General features: G+C 34.8%; 1 protein-coding gene and 1 pseudogene across 3 annotated transcripts in view; one reads left to right on the top strand and one right to left on the bottom strand.

Moving 5' to 3' along the window:
• Positions 1-2,327: 2,327 nt before the first annotated feature.
• The window catches only part of CFAP206 (cilia and flagella associated protein 206), a 44,632-nt gene continuing 28,734 nt past the window's right edge, over positions 2,328-18,225 (bottom strand). For all 3 annotated transcript variants that reach the window (XM_045543990.1, XM_045543992.1, XM_045543991.1), the window contains 2 exons: positions 5,714-5,857; positions 2,328-2,778 (listed from right to left, as the gene is read on the bottom strand). In XM_045543990.1, the coding sequence (XP_045399946.1) occupies positions 2,548-2,778; positions 5,714-5,857 (375 nt within the window). In that variant the 3' untranslated portion in view covers positions 2,328-2,547. The remainder of the gene's footprint in view (positions 2,779-5,713; positions 5,858-18,225) is intronic.
• On the top strand, positions 13,367-14,119 carry LOC123633489 (annotated as a pseudogene).

The raw sequence follows: 18,225 nt of genomic DNA, 5'->3' as shown, positions 1-18,225 counted from the left end.
CTGCCATGGTTTTGTAATGTCCTACGACAGGTAGGCAAAATATTCCTCTGCTTGGCCTTCAAAGTCTTCCAAAAAGTTTATGAACTCTGCTTACTCAACTTTATTTGCTAGCACTTCCCAAAAAATAGTCTCCCTCTACCTCTCTCCCTTTTTCTCCCTCTTGTTTTGCAATAACAATTTTACTGATGACCTCCTTATCAACTTCCACCTGGACTATTAAAATAATCACTCAATAAATACCCAGCTTCCATTTTGTCCCTTCATTCATTCTTTTTTTTTCACTCATTTATCCAACAAGATACTATACAAATATAAGGGATATAAAGATAACTAACACACAGTTCAAATCTCAAGAAATTTACAATCTAACAGGGAGACTACAGATGCACACCTCTCTATACACCAATTTAAATACTACAATGAGAGTAAGAATAAAATCCAATGAAAACTCAAAGGAAGAAGCAACTAATTCTGTCAAAAGTGATGGGAAAAACCTTCACGGAAAAGGAAAAATGTGATCAGGCTGTTTGAGCACAAATAGAATTTCATGGGGTACCTGTGGAGCACATTCCGGGGAACAGAGTGAAAAACAAGAGCAAGAGTGATGGTATTAAAGACCATGCCTATTGAAAGAGTTGTAGTTCAATTTGGCTGATGTGATGTGGTGTGTGGAGAGAATAAAAGAGGGCAGAAGATGAAACGAAAATAAATGGAGATAATATTTTGAAAAGTTTTACATAATATGTGAAGGAGTTTTTACTTGAGAGGAGTCCTGCTAGGTTTTTAAACAAGGAAGGTGGAGGTTGTGGGGGGAGGAGGAAGCCAGGTGCATAAGAAAAATTATCCTGATGAATCATTTTTAAAAATGGAGGCAGCAGTGACCAAGGCAATAGGACAAAGTCCTAAACTGCAGCAGTGGAGATGAGAATAGGAAGACAGGGATCTCAGACACAATTCAAGCCAAACAAACAGGGCTTGATGACTAGTTAAATGTAGGGCCTATAAGAGAAAGATAATCAAGAAATTTTTAATTTATGTAACTGAGTAAGGTGGTGATGCCTTTGACCATAGAAGAAAATAAAGAAGGAGAAATAAGTTTGGCAGAAAAAATTATTTTGGTCTGTGCTAAAATGGGACTGATGATCTGACACTGGGTCTAGCATTTGTTGGAAATCGTTAAGGTGGGCCTTTATTAAATGGTGGAGATCCTGGGAGAGAGTAAGTTTACCATCAGATCTAGCTCCCTTTACTCTGATTCTGTTGTACTTCCCAGGTGACTTTCTGATATTAAGTTTGGCTACTCAAGTTGGATTTGGTATTTTTACTCACTTGGCCATTCTACTTGTAGCCCTAACTTGATAACCCCAAACTCTGGCTTTTACAGCCATTCTTTTCTGTGTTTACGAATCTTGCAGACTCAGATGAGAGTTAACTGAACAGATAAAATCACATTCTCAAATTTATAAATTTTAGTATCACCCTACTCCCCCAGGCCCTGTCTTAATAGCCAGCTAGCCTATCTTTAGCATCATTTTTAAACTACAGGAATGAAAATCATGAAAACTTACAAGTAGGCCTATTTGAAGTTTACCCATGGAAAATGGATTTCACAGCACATTTGTATTATAAATAACATTTAAACTACATATTTATACAAATTATACAAACGCCTTAGTAAAAGTCACCTGTGCAGAAAAAAATGTGCTAAATACAAATGACCCCCCCCAGGTATTAAGGCAAGTTTAGCAAGCCCTCCATGCGGAGCCTTTATTATACATGAGTTGGTATTAGAAGTATGTAAGACGGTAATAAAACAGCTCTAAAATTTAGCTATCAGCAAGTCACAGGGGTCCTAAACACAATTGCCTACAGGGTCAGGCAAATAAGGCCAAAGAGTAAAGTGGGAGGCCCATAAGGCAGAGAACTGGATTAGATGATGGAGGACTGGAAATACCTGCCCTGTGAAAGGGCAAAACGATTTGCAGAAATGCTAGCCAAGTGTTACCAGATATTCTGATTTTTTCCAAGGGGCCAGAAATACAGATTTTATGTAAAATTTTCACATTTTGAAAACCATCATGTGGACCTTTGCTCCAATTTGTTCCAAACTAATAAGGTTTTATTATATATCAGTTTAATCTATGTTAACATTTAATAGCTAATAAAGCTGAAAATATTGATTAGGTTTTAAAATTGTAATGTTTGACATTGAATATGATTTTAGAAATAATCTATGCCAATAATAATCTTAGAATATATTAATATCTAAGTGACATCATAATTTCAATCTTAATGCTTCCAAACTTTTAACAAGTAAATGACAAATGGACAGTTTTACTTTTCTATTTTAATAGAATGAAAATATGTTACAGAAAACAACTTTTAGCTTTTTGTAGCAGTTTGATAGTGTATGGGAATCCAATAAATAGTCACGCAACCAACAAATGTGCCACCCCCACAAAATTCATTTTCATGGATGTAAATATTTTTAAGTAATTGCCACTGTTCATAATTGGGTAACATCTACTTTAAAAATGTGGTCTCTAACTAGGTTTCATCAACAGCTCTAGTTAAGTTCACCTTGACCTCATGGATGACTTTGCTCTGTTTCCCTCGAAGACCAGCTAAGTAAATCTGGGGCCTGGGCACTCTAGTGCTGCCTTCCCTCACGGACTGGGTGCCACAGTTCTTTGAAAGGTACACCTGGGCATAATTTTCTCTTCTCATGTGACTAAGATCAGTTTGTGCTGAGTGAGTAACTTTCTGACGCAAATTGGCCTAAATAGAAAGAGAATACAGGAATTAACATTTCTCTGAAGAACAGATACTATAAAATATTATCAGGTACTAGTTAATTAATATCTGCCTATTTTTTCTTTACTCCACAAAGAAATTAATTTTATAACATAGCATTTTTCTATAAAACGTTAGAACATTAGAAAATCTAGAACATAATAGAAAGTCAAATACCCTTTACCAAGAAGTAGAAAAATATATAAAATGTTGAAAATAGACCCAAAGAAAGAATAGATTAAAAGTTATTAATACATTACTCAGTCAATTATTTGTTAATATAATCTTCTAACTCTTTCATTATTATACTTTGAGATTCATATAACTTGGATTTTTCTACCATATTTAGATTTAGACAAAAATTTAGGATTTATACAATATTATCTTTTTAAAATGGGCTTCACCCTAGATTTTTAATATAAAAAGCTCTGATGTTGTCCATTTATATTTTACATTATTCTACATTTTGCTTACTCCCTTTATGGATTATTAATAAACATGAGGTTAAACAGAGTACTCAGCCTGGGAAGCAAGGAGGAGCTTACAAAAAGGAGAATAAGAGTTGCTGAGGTTATGGCAAAGGCCAAGAAAAACTCAGAAGGCATTAGAGCATGTGAGCAAAGGAGAGACCTGGAATTAGACAAAACATTTCAGAGTCTGAGATGATACTGCAGGTGATTAAGAACCCAAACTACTCCCCAACCCCAACTTATTGTCTGAATTAATATGACTGACTTACTGTCTTCATTAACATAATTTTACAATTCCAAGAGATGCTTCCCCAAGCAAACAACTTGACTGCTCAATACAGAACTTTCTGAAAGATATGTCAGCTCTTCAGTAGACAGCGTCAATACATAGTTTAAGCCCTAAGATTTTTTTCATCCCTTGCCTCAAGAATCTTCTCCTTGCTATTCCTACCAATGCTGGACTGCTTTTTCACAATCTTTACCCAATGCTATTCAAACCCTCATCCTACCCCCCAACCCACCTCAGGCATTGAAAGACCTGCCTCAATAAACTTTAAATTCTCAATAAATTCTGACTTTGCTGTTATTCCTCTGAGACACTGCCAAAACTCTGTTGAGGTGGCGCTTTCCCTTATGACTATAAAGCAATAAACTGAGCTCTGTCTTATCAACAAGTTGGGTTGGTAATACTTGGGGAGCAGGCATTCAACATCATGCAATTATAGGGGATAATTAGATCTAAGGAGGGAATCAGGATTAAGTGGAGAATGAGGAATGGGAAGAGAAGGTTCAGTCAGGATGAAGTTCAGCCTCTCTGAATACCTGATTCTCTTAACATTTCCTGTCCATACCTATGCCATCACCTCTGTCTCCTATATACTGTCCAGCCATTGCTTCCCTCTTCTCTGCCTATTTGGATCTCAAGACCTAGTTAAAATATCACCTGAGTTAATTTAGTAGAATTTTAATTTTGCTTCTGTTATACACTTACCAAGAGGTACCAAAATATTTTTAGTGTGTCAGTTCTCTTGCTAGATTATTATCTCCCGAAGAACAAGGTAGTGGGAAATGTATGTTATCCAATAATGTCTGATGAACTCATTTGAGTTTAGTAGACAATAGAAAAGAGTATGGGGGATTGGCATTTCATGAACTACAGAAGAGTAACTGATAGGAATGCTAATGGAACAATGACCTGGAAGATATATAGGGAAGCAGATCCTGCCTCATCCCAGGAAATCAGGAAACTGAAGAGCTGCCACCAGAGTGAGTGGCAAAGGAAATGATGTGGTCAGTGGGAAGCCTGTAGAGACTGCATATACAGATGGACAAAGACTAGATCACATATAACAACAGAACTGACTCACAACCTCTGCGTCAATCAGTCTGGGAAGCCAAATCTCAACCTTTGTAGCTGTAGCAGGTGGCCCAGAATGCTCAGGACTTGGCCAGCTTCTCTATTTTTTTTTTTGCCCCTCCTCCCCCTTCTTAGGGCCAATCAGAGAAAACTGAATATGCTCACCAAACCAATCACATAAGACGGCCAGCTTCTAGTTAGCTATCCTCCAGTCTTCTCATGTCAACAACTTCCAATCAGAGAACACTTGAAGCCTTCCTCCTTTTCTCACTATAAAGCTTTCCACTTTACTGCCTGCTTTGAGTCTGTCAGACACAAGTGACAGTGGCTGACTCCCTCGCAATAATAAGCTCTGAATAAATAGCCTCTGTTTGTTCTCATTTGGGTGGTCTTTGTTTATTTCCACAACTGATTTCGGTTAAAGAGATGGATCAAATATAATAAAGAAAGGCTACAGACATAAAAGATTTTATTTCATTCATACTATAAATATTTGTCATTTAAAATGACAAGATACTGTAAAAGGAAGTAAGTAGGGGGGAATTCCACTAAGTTAGATAGAGATGAGAATTTCAAAGACAGCCTTTAAGGGTAGGTATCTACTGTGATTAAGGTGCCTGAGAATCAGAAACGTGGGAGTACCCAGAGTCTGGAGGGAATCTGTTGACAATAAGAGGGGACAATATCTGTGATTTAACAGAAAAAGTTCCAAGAAAAAAAAAAAAAGAAAGAAAGGAAGAAAAGAAAAAGGAATGGCATACTTTAAATGATTAGAGGAAGTTGGGAGTGCTTTAAATACTGCAACCAAGTTTTAAACTTATTAGATAGCTAGATAAATAGCAGCTATCATTGTTCTGTTACTGGTTAGTGTAATTTGAGAGTGTTTCCATATTTCCATATATGCCTAAAATTAGAAGACAACCTTACAATGTAAAGCTTGCAAGTTATAAATTATGCAATTATTTTTATGTTAGCAAAGAAATCTTATAGAAATCATTATTTTATATAAATAATTTAACCTACCAACTCTATGAGTAACAACATATTAAAATTCTCCAACCTATAAATAAATTTTTAAAATATTGTTACAAACCAATTGTATAGCTTTTCTTCTTAATTCCCATTCATTCCATTCGTATGATCTCACAATTGTTGGTGGCAATATGTGTGTATCAGTCTGTGAGCTGCTTTCACACTTTGTAATTGGTTTTATATAATGTTTGTCAACTTCTCTCATCTAAAGAAATGGAGTTTTGTAATTAGTGTTTGTAAAAAATAAACATTTTTTATATATGACTGAAAATATTTAGCTACAACTTAAAAAAGATTAGGAAAATAAGGATCTTTGGACATGGAATATACTTGTAAATACCAACAGAGAAAATATGTTCATAATTAGTGAGCTAAACATAATTACTTTTCTAGGCATTATGACTTTGTGTTTGATTTTGTTAACTTAATATAGCAGATGTCTTTTGAAAGGAGAAAAACATCCCTCATTCCCAATTCAAACACTTCTCCCCACTTTGCACAATTGGTAGCATAAATGACTACCTTGTTGGAAATGGATAGAAATTAAATATTAGGTAAGTCATACCTGTTTAAACCATCAAAACCTCTTTAGTACTTATCTTGAACTTGAAGTGTGCATACATAGCAGGTTATTATCCAAAATTTTTGTTAGTTGAATATGTTGATTTTCTGCTGGGGAACCCGATATTAAATATTCAGTAATTCCAAGCTAAACAGGATATAACTGTGCTGGATATGCAGTTGTTGGAGGGAGTGGTAAAGGTTTAAGGAACTGGGGACATAGTAGAGAGGAGGAAGAAGATATTAGCTTCTTTCCCCAAATCAAGTAACAGATAATCACTGAGTGCCTACCATTTGATACATAATTTCTGTCTTTAAAATTATGATATAGTGGGCCGGGCGCGGTGGCTCACACCTGTAATCCTAGCACTCTGGGAGGCTGAGGCGGGAGGATTGTTCAAGGTCAGGAGTTCGAGACTAGCCTGAGCAAGATCGAGACCCCATCTCTACTAAAAATAGAAAGAAATGATCTGGACAGCTAAAAATCTATATAGAAAAAATTAGCCAGGCATGGTGGTGCATGCCTGTAGTCCCAGCTATTTGGGAGGCTGAGGCAGAAGGATCTCTTGAGCCCAGGAGTTTGAGGTTACTGTGAGCTGGACTGACGTCACGGCACTCTAGCCCAGACAACAGAGCAAGACTCTGTCTCAAAAAATAAAATAAAATAAAATTATGACATAGTTAAGTAGATAAAAACATGCGAAAAGACAATTAACAATCTGTACAAGTAAATGGCAAGTAAATAGTAAGACAATAAAAACCATATAGAACATAGAGTGAGAAAACTCACTTCCATAGGTATTGAAGGTCACTGACAAACAGCTGAGGATTAAATAGGCCAAAAGAAAGGGAAAAACAAGATGGAGTGTGTAGGGAAAAATTGTGCTTTAGTAGAAAACTATGCATTTTCTACATACAACACACCTTTCCAGTTGTATGATTCTAGCCTTTCACTGTCTTTGGGCTATCTTACAACTCCATAAGTTGTAAATAAGTGATAGAAAGGCCAAATAACTTTTGTCTATAGACATGCACAGTCTATTCTATCTGCAGAGGTTCAACTGACTTCCTTTTCCACATGTGGAAAAATCAGTGCTGCCTCAGTTTGCACATTCATTTGAATATTCCTGATCTAGGAATAAATGTATCTGTTTTTAGGAATCTCTTAAATTGGTTATAGCATTTACCTGGTTCCCTCACTGATTAATGAATAGATTATACTCTTTAACAGATGTTCATTTTTTATATCTGTATGAGAATCATAATTTAACCCATTTTTGAAAATTGCCTTTTAACAAGTAGAACATCAAGAGTAAGCACAACAGGTTTAAGACCAGCATATAACTTATTGTTCTTCTGACATTGAGAGATCATGGAGGGAATTAGTAGAAAAAGAAGGATAAAAAGATATGTAGGCATTGAATCCCAGGCCAAGGAATTTGGAGTTCATCTTACAGATATACCACTGAAGAGTTTTGAATTCAAAGTAAAATGATGAATGAATTTTTTAATTTGCAGAAAAATTAATTATTAAAATTTTCTCTATTGTAAATTTTCTCCTCAATTTTTTAAATAGTTGGCTCCTGAAATCACTTTTTCTAAATTAGAATTTTATATAACATAGTATCTAATTGAGCAAAAAATTACATATATTAAACCTAGGATAGCAACATTTATAATGCTCATCAAAAAAAATTATGAGCCCCAGGGACTCTACAACTTGACCAAATTTGAGAACCACTGAGTTGGGAAATTTAATTTAGTAGTAATGTAAAGTGTGAAGCATACTAGTTTTTTACCATATATTTATGATAAAGAAAGCTTTGAGGCTTTCTGTGATAAGTGACCATATCATAGCTCCAAAATAATATAAATAAGCATATATAAACATATATGTATGTGTGTATATATACACACACATATATTTATAAATATTTTTATTCAAATGAAATATATAAACACATGTATAAGAAAGAAAGGTACATTAAAAAGTCACATGATACTACCCAAAGTGATCTACAGATTCAATGCAATCCCTATCAAAATACCAATGACAATCTTAACAGAAATAGAAAAAAACAATCCTAAAATTCATATGGAACCATGAAAGACTCCAAAATAGCCAAGCAATCCTGAACAGAAAGAACAAAGCTGGAGGCATCACACTACCTGACTTTAAAATATACTACAAATCTATAGTAACCAAAACTACCTTATGGTACTGGCACAGAAACAAACACATAGACCAATATAACACAATAGAGAACTGAGAAATAAATTTACACATTTAACAAAGCCAACTCATTTTCGACAAAGGAACCAAATATACATTAAAGAAGTCTCTTCAATAAATGGTGCTGGCACATGGTCATAAAGTGGTGTAAAGGACATTGGAAACTAAGAAAGGGGGAGGGAGGGAAAAGGCTGAGGCATAAAAACTTACCTATTGGGTACAATGTATACTTTTCTGGTGATGGACACCCTAAAAGCCCTGACTTCAGCATTATACAATTAATCCACATAACAAGAACACTTGTACCCCCTAATATTTTGAAATAAAAATTATAAGAAAAATTTAAAAATAAATAAATAGTGCTTGGAAAGCTGGATATGCATTTATAAACCAATGAAACTAGGCACCCCCCTTCCCTATATACAAAAATCAACTCAAAATGGATTAAAGACTTAAATGTAAGACCCAAAACTATGAAACTGCTGGAAGAAAACATAGGGGAAATGCTTCAAGATATTAGTCTGGGCAAAGATCTTTTAGATAAGACCTCAAAAGCACAAGCAACAAAAGCAAAAATAAAAAAATGGAATTATATAAAACTAAAAAGCTTCTGCTTCTGCACAGCAAAGGGAACAATCAACAGAATAAAGAGAGAACCCACAGAATGGGAGAAAATATTTGCAAACTATTCATCTGACAAAGGATTAATATCCAGAACATATAAGGAACTCAAAAGCAAAAAACCAAATAATCCAATTTAAAAATGGGCCAATGATCTGAATAGATATTTCTTAGAAAAAAACATAAATGGCCAACAGGTATATGAAAACATGCTCAACATCAGTAATCATCAGGAAAATGCAAATCAAAACATTTATAAGATATCATTTCACCCCAGTTAAAATGGCTATTATCAAAAAGATAAAAAATAACAAAAGGCTGGCAAGGATGCAGAGAAAAGGGAACTTTTATACACCACTGGTGGGAATTTAAATTAGCACAACTATTATGGAGAACAGGAGGGAGGATCCTCAAAAAACTAAAAATAGAACCATCATGTGATCCAGCGATCCCACTACTGGGTATACACCCAAAGGAAAGGACGTAAGTATGTCAAAGAAATATCTGTACTCCCATGTTAACTGAAGCACAATTCACACTAGTCAAGATATTATCGAGCCATAAAAAGAATGAAATCATGTCATTTGCAGCACATGGAGGACATTATGTTAAGTGAAATAAGTCAAGCACAGAAAAATAAATACCACATGTTCTCACTCATATGTGAGAGCTTAAAAACAAAAAAAAAATGATCACATAGAAGTACAGAGTAGAATAGTGGTTACCAGAGGCTAGAGGGAGAATAGGGAGAGGTTGGTTAATGGATATAAAATTACAGTTGGATAAGAGGAAAAATTTTAGTGTTCTTTGGCACAATAGGGTGACTATAGTTAACACTATAGTTAACAATAATTTATTGTTTATTTCAAAATAGCTAGAAGAAAGGATTTTGAATGTTCACAACACAAAGAAATGGTAAATGTTTAAAGTGATGGACATGCCAGTTACCCTGATTTGACCATTACACATTGTATACATGTGTCAAGATACCGCATGTACCCCACAAATATGTACAATTATTATGTATCTCAATTAAAAACTTAAAAAATAAATATAAATTAAGAGGAAAAAAGGCACATGAAAGCTCAAACTAAAAAGAGATTCTAAATCTGGGTGCAATGGTACACACCTGTAGTCCAAACTACTCAGGAATCTGAGGCAGGAGGATCACTTAAGGCTAGTAGTTCTAGGCTGCAGTGCACTAGGATCACACCTGTGAATAACCACTGCACTCCAGCCTGGGCAACAAAGGGAAAGCTGAGATCTCATCTCTACTAAAATAGAGAGAGAGAGAGAGAGAGAGAGAGAGAGAGAGAGAGAGATTGATTCCACCATAATGTAAAAATATTAGATATCAAAATTTAAACAATTGTTTTGCATTACAAAATGAAAAATCTTCATGATTAAACTAACAAATATAAATAACCTATAACCTAAAGAAATCCAAAAAGGAATTAGAAAATACTTAGAACTAAACAATGATGAAAATAACTATGTTTAAAAGTTCGCTAAAGAAGAAAGACAAATGGCCAATAAACATGAAAAAATGTTCAACGTCACTAATCATCAGGGAAATGCAAATTAAAACCACAATGAGATATCACCTTACCCCAGTTAGGATGGCTTTTATTGAAAAGTCCAAAAGCAATAGATGCTGGTGTGGATGCAGAGAGAAAGGAACACTTATACACTGTAGGTGGGACTGCAAATTAGTACAACCACTATGGAAATCAGAATGGAGATTCCTGAAAGAACTAAAAGTAGACTCACCATTCAATCCAGCATTCCCACTGTTGGGTATCTACCCAAAGGATAAGAAGACTTTTCATCAAAAAGACACCTGCACTCAAATGTTGATTGCAGCACAATTCATAATTGCAAAGATGTGGAATCAACCCAAGTGCCCATCAATTCATGAGTGGATTAATAAAATGTAGTATATGTATATCATTGAGTACTACTCAGCCGTAAAAAAGATGATTTAATATCTTTTGCAACAGTCTAGATGGAACTGGAGACCATTCTCCTAAGTGAAGTATCTCAAGAATGGAAAAAGGAACACCACATGTACTCACTATTAAAGGAACTACCAATCCGCACACATGTGTACAGAGGGAAGTAAAACTCAGTGGAAATCAACCAGTGGGGGGGGTGGGCAGGAGGATGGAGGGGAGGGGCCAAAACCTACTTAATGGGCACAGTGAACAGTATTTGGGTGATAGGTAGACCTATAGCCAGGACTCAAGCATTACAAAAGCAATCCATGCAACCCGAAACATTTGTACCCCTTAATGTTTTGGAAAAAAAAAAAAAAAAGTATGTGACATAGGTTGGGTGAGGTAGCTCAGACCTGTAATCCTAGCATTTTGTGAGGCCAAGGCAAGAGGATCACTGGAGCCCAAGAGTTCGAGACCAGCCTGGGCAACATAGCAAAACCTTATCTCTAAAAAAATTGAAAATTAGCCAGGTGTGGTGGCATGCATCTCTAGTCCCAGCTACTTGAAAGCCTGAGGCAGGAGGATACCTTGAGCCCAGAGTTTTGAGGTTGCAGTGAGCTTTGATGAGACCACTGTACTCCAGCCTGGGTGACAGAGCAAGATCTCTCAAAAAAAGAAAAAAGAAAAAAGTATGTTACATACAACTCAAGTAGTAAAGTGAAACAGAAATTTATTGCATTAAACAAAAATGTATGAGCTAAGCATCTACCTTAAAAAGTTAGACAACAAATAGAATAAAATAAAGGAACCAGATGAAGGGAAGTAATAAGGATCAGAGCACAAAGTATAAAATAAAAGTAAACGTGAAATAGGCAGGATTAACAAAGCCAAAAGTCGATTCTTTAAAAAGACTAAGAAACTATTCCTCTGGCAAGATCAATCCAAACAAAAAGAGAGAAGGCTCAAGCAAACAATATCTGGAATTAAAAAGAGAACACAAAGTAATGTAGAGATTAAACAAATAATAAAACAATATTGTAAAATCTTTATGAGAAAAAATTAAAAACTTAGATGATTTCAGTAAACTCCTAGAAAAATACAACTTACTAAATCTGATACAAAAAGAAATAGCCTACCTAAAAAAATTCCTATAATCACAAAAATCGTTAAAATTAGTAGTTGAATGAGTAATTATAATTTTTCCAACTGAAGAAAAGGAGCCCAGAAAGTTTTGCAGGCATATTTTGCCAGATGATTCCAATAACGTTTCTTTCAGAGAAAAGAAAACATAACACATCCATATTCCTTTATAAGACATATATAACCCTGACATCAAAACAATAAAGGACAGTAAAAAAAAAAAAAAAAAAAGGAAATTCATAGTTCAGATTCAGGAATATAGAAGTAAAACTTCTAGAGAAAAATAAAAAAGTTAAATCCAAGGATGTATTTTTTAAAAAATAAATAAATAAAATGAAACAGGACCAAGTTGGATTGATCCCAGGAATGCAAAGTTGGCTTAATCTTAGAAATAATATAATTCTTCACATTAGCAAATTAAAAGATGAAAGCCAATCATCTCAACAGATGCAGAAAGAGTATTTGATAAAATTCAATAACTATTCATATAAAAAACTCTCAGCAAATAAGATTGGAGGGGAAACCCTTAACCTAATAAAACAAAATCCATGGAAAAACTATAACACCATATGAAATATCAAAAAAAATTCTTTTGAGGATAAAAAATAAAACAAAGGTACCCACTTTTACCACCTCTATTCAACACTGTACTGAGGTTGCTTGTCCATGTAGTTAGATAAGGAAAAAGCATAAAGTATAAGATAAGTACATCTATAGGCTCACACAGTATGGACTATGACATTAGCTAGCACTTACTCTACTCTCTTAATAGGAAACAAGTAGACTACAAGAGATTGTACTGTATCTGCCACTATTTCCAGTCTCAAGTTCAACTTTTGCTTACCAAAACAAACAAACAAAAGAGCATGGAAAATTTTATTAATCCTTTTTTAAAAAGCAATATAAAATTATAGCAAGAAAAGGAATCATAACTTAGTAACACAGCTAGAACAATTTGCAGCAGCAGTGGCAGTGGCAGAAGAAATTTAGTTTAGTTGATTTACTATGGTTGTTGATTGTTCTCTAGTCTCACGATGACGGAAGCTGCATGTTTTTCTGGTGGAACTAAGAAGCTGCTGGAGGTTTAGTTTTCCTGGCATCGTACCACTCCAAGATCTTGAATGTGACATAATTTTGAAGGATGTGCAATGTTTAATCATAAGTGTGACAAAAACTGACAAGCAGGAAGCTTATGTATTCAGTGAGAGTAGCATGTTTATCTCCGAGACATTTTATTTTGAAGAAATGTGGTATCCCACCTTTGCTGACAGCACTGGTTTCCCTGTTAAAGCTTGCTAAGGATTACAGTGGGTTTGACTCAATTCAATGTTTCTCTTATTCTCCTCAGAATTTCATGAAGCATTCTCACCAGAATTTCCAGGAATAAATAGGGTTTCTTACTGCAGTTTTCCAAAGTGGGGCAGCATATTATATGGAGTGCATGAATTCTGACTGTTGGTACTTTTATACTCTGGATTTCCCAGGGAGTCGGGTAATCCAATATATTAAACCCCGGAAATTCTGATGAGTGAGCTTGACCCAGCAGTTATGGACTAGTTCCACATGAAAGATGGTGTTACTACAAAGGACATCACTTGTGGGAGTGAAATTTGTGACCTGATACCAGGTCTTGTCATTGATGCCACACTGTTCAATCCTTGTGGGGATTCAATGATGGAATGAAATTGTATGGAATTTATTGGATTATTCACACCATTCTAGAACCAGAATTTTTTATGTTAGCTTTGAAACAAACTTAAGTCATAACTCCAATGATCACCTGATCAGGAAGGTAGCAGAAGTCTTTCAAGCAGAAAAATTTGTGACCACCTTGTTTGTCAATCAGAGTTCTAAATGCTACACAGTACTTTTTCATCCCCAGAAGACTAAAGATTTTAAATGTCCCAATTGCCAGAGTGCTATATTCAATAATAACAATTTTGTGCTAAGAAGCAGCAACAATGGAGCTGATTAAGAAAACTTAAGAAAAAAACACAAAAAGAGCACACACATGGAAGAGTAGTGGCTGCTTTCTAGAGCTTGATACCCTCTGGCCATGCTTTCCATAACCACCACCTTGTAGTTGCAGAAAGCCCTAGATGTAATGATAATGTAATCATTTTGAATTCTACGCATAATTATATCAAGGATCTAGATACTATATCTTGCTTGAGTGCTCTCTCTTCCTTAAGTATTCTATGCTACTCTCGCTGTGAAACTGAAGTGCTTGTAGAAAAAACTTTTTACTATGTGAAATTTTACAACACTCATGAAAACAATTCAGATCGGTTTACACACAGTGTAATATTTCTCCAGGTATCACCCAAAATTCCCCACAGACCTTTCATCCTCATTAGGTGCTAGCCTCAATCCAACCATTAAGGACCTTAAATTGCTTTCAGAATTTTACATCTAGTTACCTCCATTTTCTAGAATGTATTCTCTACTAATGTTATTGAAATCGATTTCTACTTCATACACATGGTTTTTGCAACAGCAATTAAAGGTTTTCATCCATGAGTCGAGTTTTCTTAAGAAAATGATTGCAGTTATTCATTTTGTGTATTAATATTTTAACATGATTGCTCCCTACATTTGTGGTCCTCTAATTGTTTTCCTTCCTCACCATGATGCCTCCCTCAACACCCACTCCTGTAATAAGGCAATACACTGTTAAAAAAAAGTATAAAGTCTGAGAGAAACAATTATTATTATATGCAGATGTTATAATTGCCCACATGAAAAAAAAAACTAACAGACTGTAAATATCAATAGACTCTCAAGTACCAATTATTAGAATTAATAAGTTGTTTAGTAAGGTTGCTAAATATAAAATCAATCTGCAGAAGTGAACTGCATTTCCATAATGTAAGCAATAATCAATTAAAATTCAATTCTAAAAATCAACAGCATTCAAAATAGCAACCAAAAATATAAAGTCCCTACAAACAAATCTAACAAAAATGTACAAGTCCATTATAGTAAAAATTATAAAATTACATTGACATTTTGGATCGAGAGACCCAATGTTATAAAAATGTCAACTCTTCTCTTACTAATCTACATATGCAAGGAAATTTCAATCCGAATTGCTGCAAGGTTTTTTTATGGAACTTCACAGAGTCAAGCATAGCCAAGATGATAAAGGACAGGAGAACTTACTCTAACAGATATCAAGACTTATTATAAACCTGACAACATTATGCTAAGTGAAAGACACCAGTCGCAAAAGCCTATATGTTATATCATGCTATTTATATGAAATATTCAAAATAGGCAAATCCATAGATACAGAGATTCCTGGTTGTCGGCGGCCTGGAAGAGGGGCAAGTGTAGAGTGATTGCTAATGGATAGGGGGTTTCTTTTGGGAATAATTTAAATGTTCTGCAATTAAATAGTGGTGACAGTTATACAACCCCATGAATATACTAAAAAACATTGAATTATACAATTTAATAGTATGTTAGCTTTACCTCAAAAAAGCTTTAAAATAAGAAGGTGAAATAGATTCCCAAATTTTTTTTAAAAAAGATTTATTATAAAACTATTAGAAGGTATCACTATAGGAATTTTAAAAATTGAATAACTGGGCCAGGCGCGGTGGCTCACGCCTGTAATCCTAGCACTCTGGGAGGCCGAGGTGGGAGGATCGTTTGAGCTCAGGAGTTCGAGACCAGCTTGAGCAAGAGCGAGACCCTGTCTCTACTAAAAATAGAAAGAAATTATCTGGCCAATTAAAAATATATATAGAAAAAATTAGCTGGGCATGCTGGCACATGCCTGTAGTCCCAGCTACTCGGGAGGCTGAGGCAGTAGGATTGCTTAAGCCCAGGAGTTTGAGGTTGCTGTGAGCTAGGCTGATGTCATGGCACTCATTCTAGCCCAGGCAACAAAGCGACACTCTGTCTCAAAAAAAAAAAAAAAAATTGAATAACTGAACATAACAGGAAGCCTAAAAATAAGTCTATGGTTATTTATAAGACATTGTATTATCAGTGGACAAAGGAGAGACTACTAAACAAATGGTTTAGGACAATTTCATTATAAACGAAAAAAGTTTAAAATTGGGACTTTACTTCCTACTATATACAAAAATCAAATCCAACTGGATTAAAGACTCTAGTAAGGCTGGTTACGGTGGCTCACCTGTAATCCTAGCACTCCGGGAGGCTGAGATGGGAGGATTGCTTGAGGCCAGGCATTCAAGACTCTGGGCAAGAACAAGCCTCTGTCTCTACAAAAAAAAAAAAAAGCCAGGCATGGTAGTGTACGCCTGTAGTCCCAGCTACTCAGGGGACTGAGGCAGGAGGATCATTTTAGCCCAGGAGTTGGAAGTTGCAGTGAGTTATGATGACATCTCTGTATTCTAGCCCTGGAGACAAGGTGAGACTCTGTCTCAAAAAAAAAAAAGACTCTAGTATGAAAGGCAAATCCATATCTTTAAAAAAAAGAGGTAAGACAATATGTTTGTGATTTCAGGACACATGAGGATATCTTAAGACATCAAAATTTCAAGACATGAACAAAAAATGATAAATTACACATTAAAATGAAAGACTTTTATTCATTAAAAGACACCACAAAAAGAATGAAAAGATAAGCCACAAACTGGGAAAACATATCTACAAAACATATATTTCCCAAAGAATTCATATCCAAAATGTAATTTTGAAAAAACACCTTCTACAAATTACTAAAAAAAAAAAAGACAAATTAACTAATTAGAAAATTGGGCAAAAGCCAGTCATGTCACAGAAATATTTTACTTAGGAATACATACATGAATGGCAAAAACTAAAAAGATAAGGAATGAATAAGTACAAATTCATAAAGTAGTTGCTGCTGGGGGAAGAGAAAAGAATGAGATGGGAGAGAGGTACACAGGAAGCTCTGAAATATGGTAATGTTTGTTTTCTTGTTTTAAGCGATGGATTAACAGGTGTTTGTTTATTATTATGTTAACAAGGTGATACATTTTGTATACCCTTTGGCTTGTATAAGTGTTTTACAATTAAAGGTTATATTATTTATTAAAAATGAGTAGGACATATTTTTCCCTCATATAGCTTTTTCCTTTTTAGCCTTTTAGTTTTATTTGATCAGAATTGATATGTAAATGCTTTTTTTAAAAAAAGGCTATCTTGATACTGTTTTAGAAATAGGTAGAGGATAAGATATAACTAAAACCATTAAGACATAATGATTAAACTACGATAAGACAAAAAAAAAACACTAAACAAGTGATATTTTTATAGATGGAACAATCCAATATAATAAACACATAAATTCCTCACAAATTATTTCATTAGTTTAATGCAATTCCAGTTAAAATCCCTTGAATATTTTGGGAGGAACTTGGAAAATTCACTAAGAAACTTACATAGTCAATTCTGAAAAATAAAAGGCAGAGAAGGGCTTCCTTAGTATTAGGTTATTAAGTATGAAATGTCCGATTTCCTTAAGTACTAAGTTAGTTGATATCTCTGACATTCATTTCACTTTGACAATTCCTATTTTATTTTTATTGCAAAGGTACATCCTCAGTCTTTCAAATGCAAATTTTGGCTTGTGGTTATCTTTCAAATTTTTTTAGAGCAATTTTTGTGAAACCATGGATAAGTAAAAAATTTGTGTTATTTTCTAACATGAGTTCCATCGTGGAACTAATGCAGTGCAGATAACTCAAAGTATCAACGAAATGTTTGGGAAGGATGTGGCTAATGAACGCACAGTATGTCAAAGGTTTGAGAAGTTCCGTTCTGGTGATTTTAATCTTGAAAATGAGCCACGTGGGCTACCTGAGACCAAGGTGGACAACGATGAGCTGAAAGCTGTAGTGGAAGCGAATCCATCTCAACCTATGCATGAATTAGCAGCAATGTTTGACGTTACTATTCCAACAATATTGACCTTTTGAAAATGGTGTCACTTGTGTTAAAAACCTTGACAGGCTCAACAGTGACTCACGCCTGTAATCCTAGTACTTTGGAAGGCCAAAGTGGGAGGACCACTTGAGCCCAGAAGTTCAAGACCAGACTTAGCCACATAGAGAGACCGCGTCTCTGCATGTAATAAATATA

Source organism: Lemur catta, chromosome 2 (genome assembly GCF_020740605.2).
Source record: "Lemur catta isolate mLemCat1 chromosome 2, mLemCat1.pri, whole genome shotgun sequence".
Classification (NCBI taxonomy): Eukaryota; Metazoa; Chordata; class Mammalia; order Primates; family Lemuridae; genus Lemur; species Lemur catta.
The sequence above is the reverse complement of the archived record's forward strand: the minus strand, read 5'-3'. Positions and strand labels throughout refer to the sequence as shown.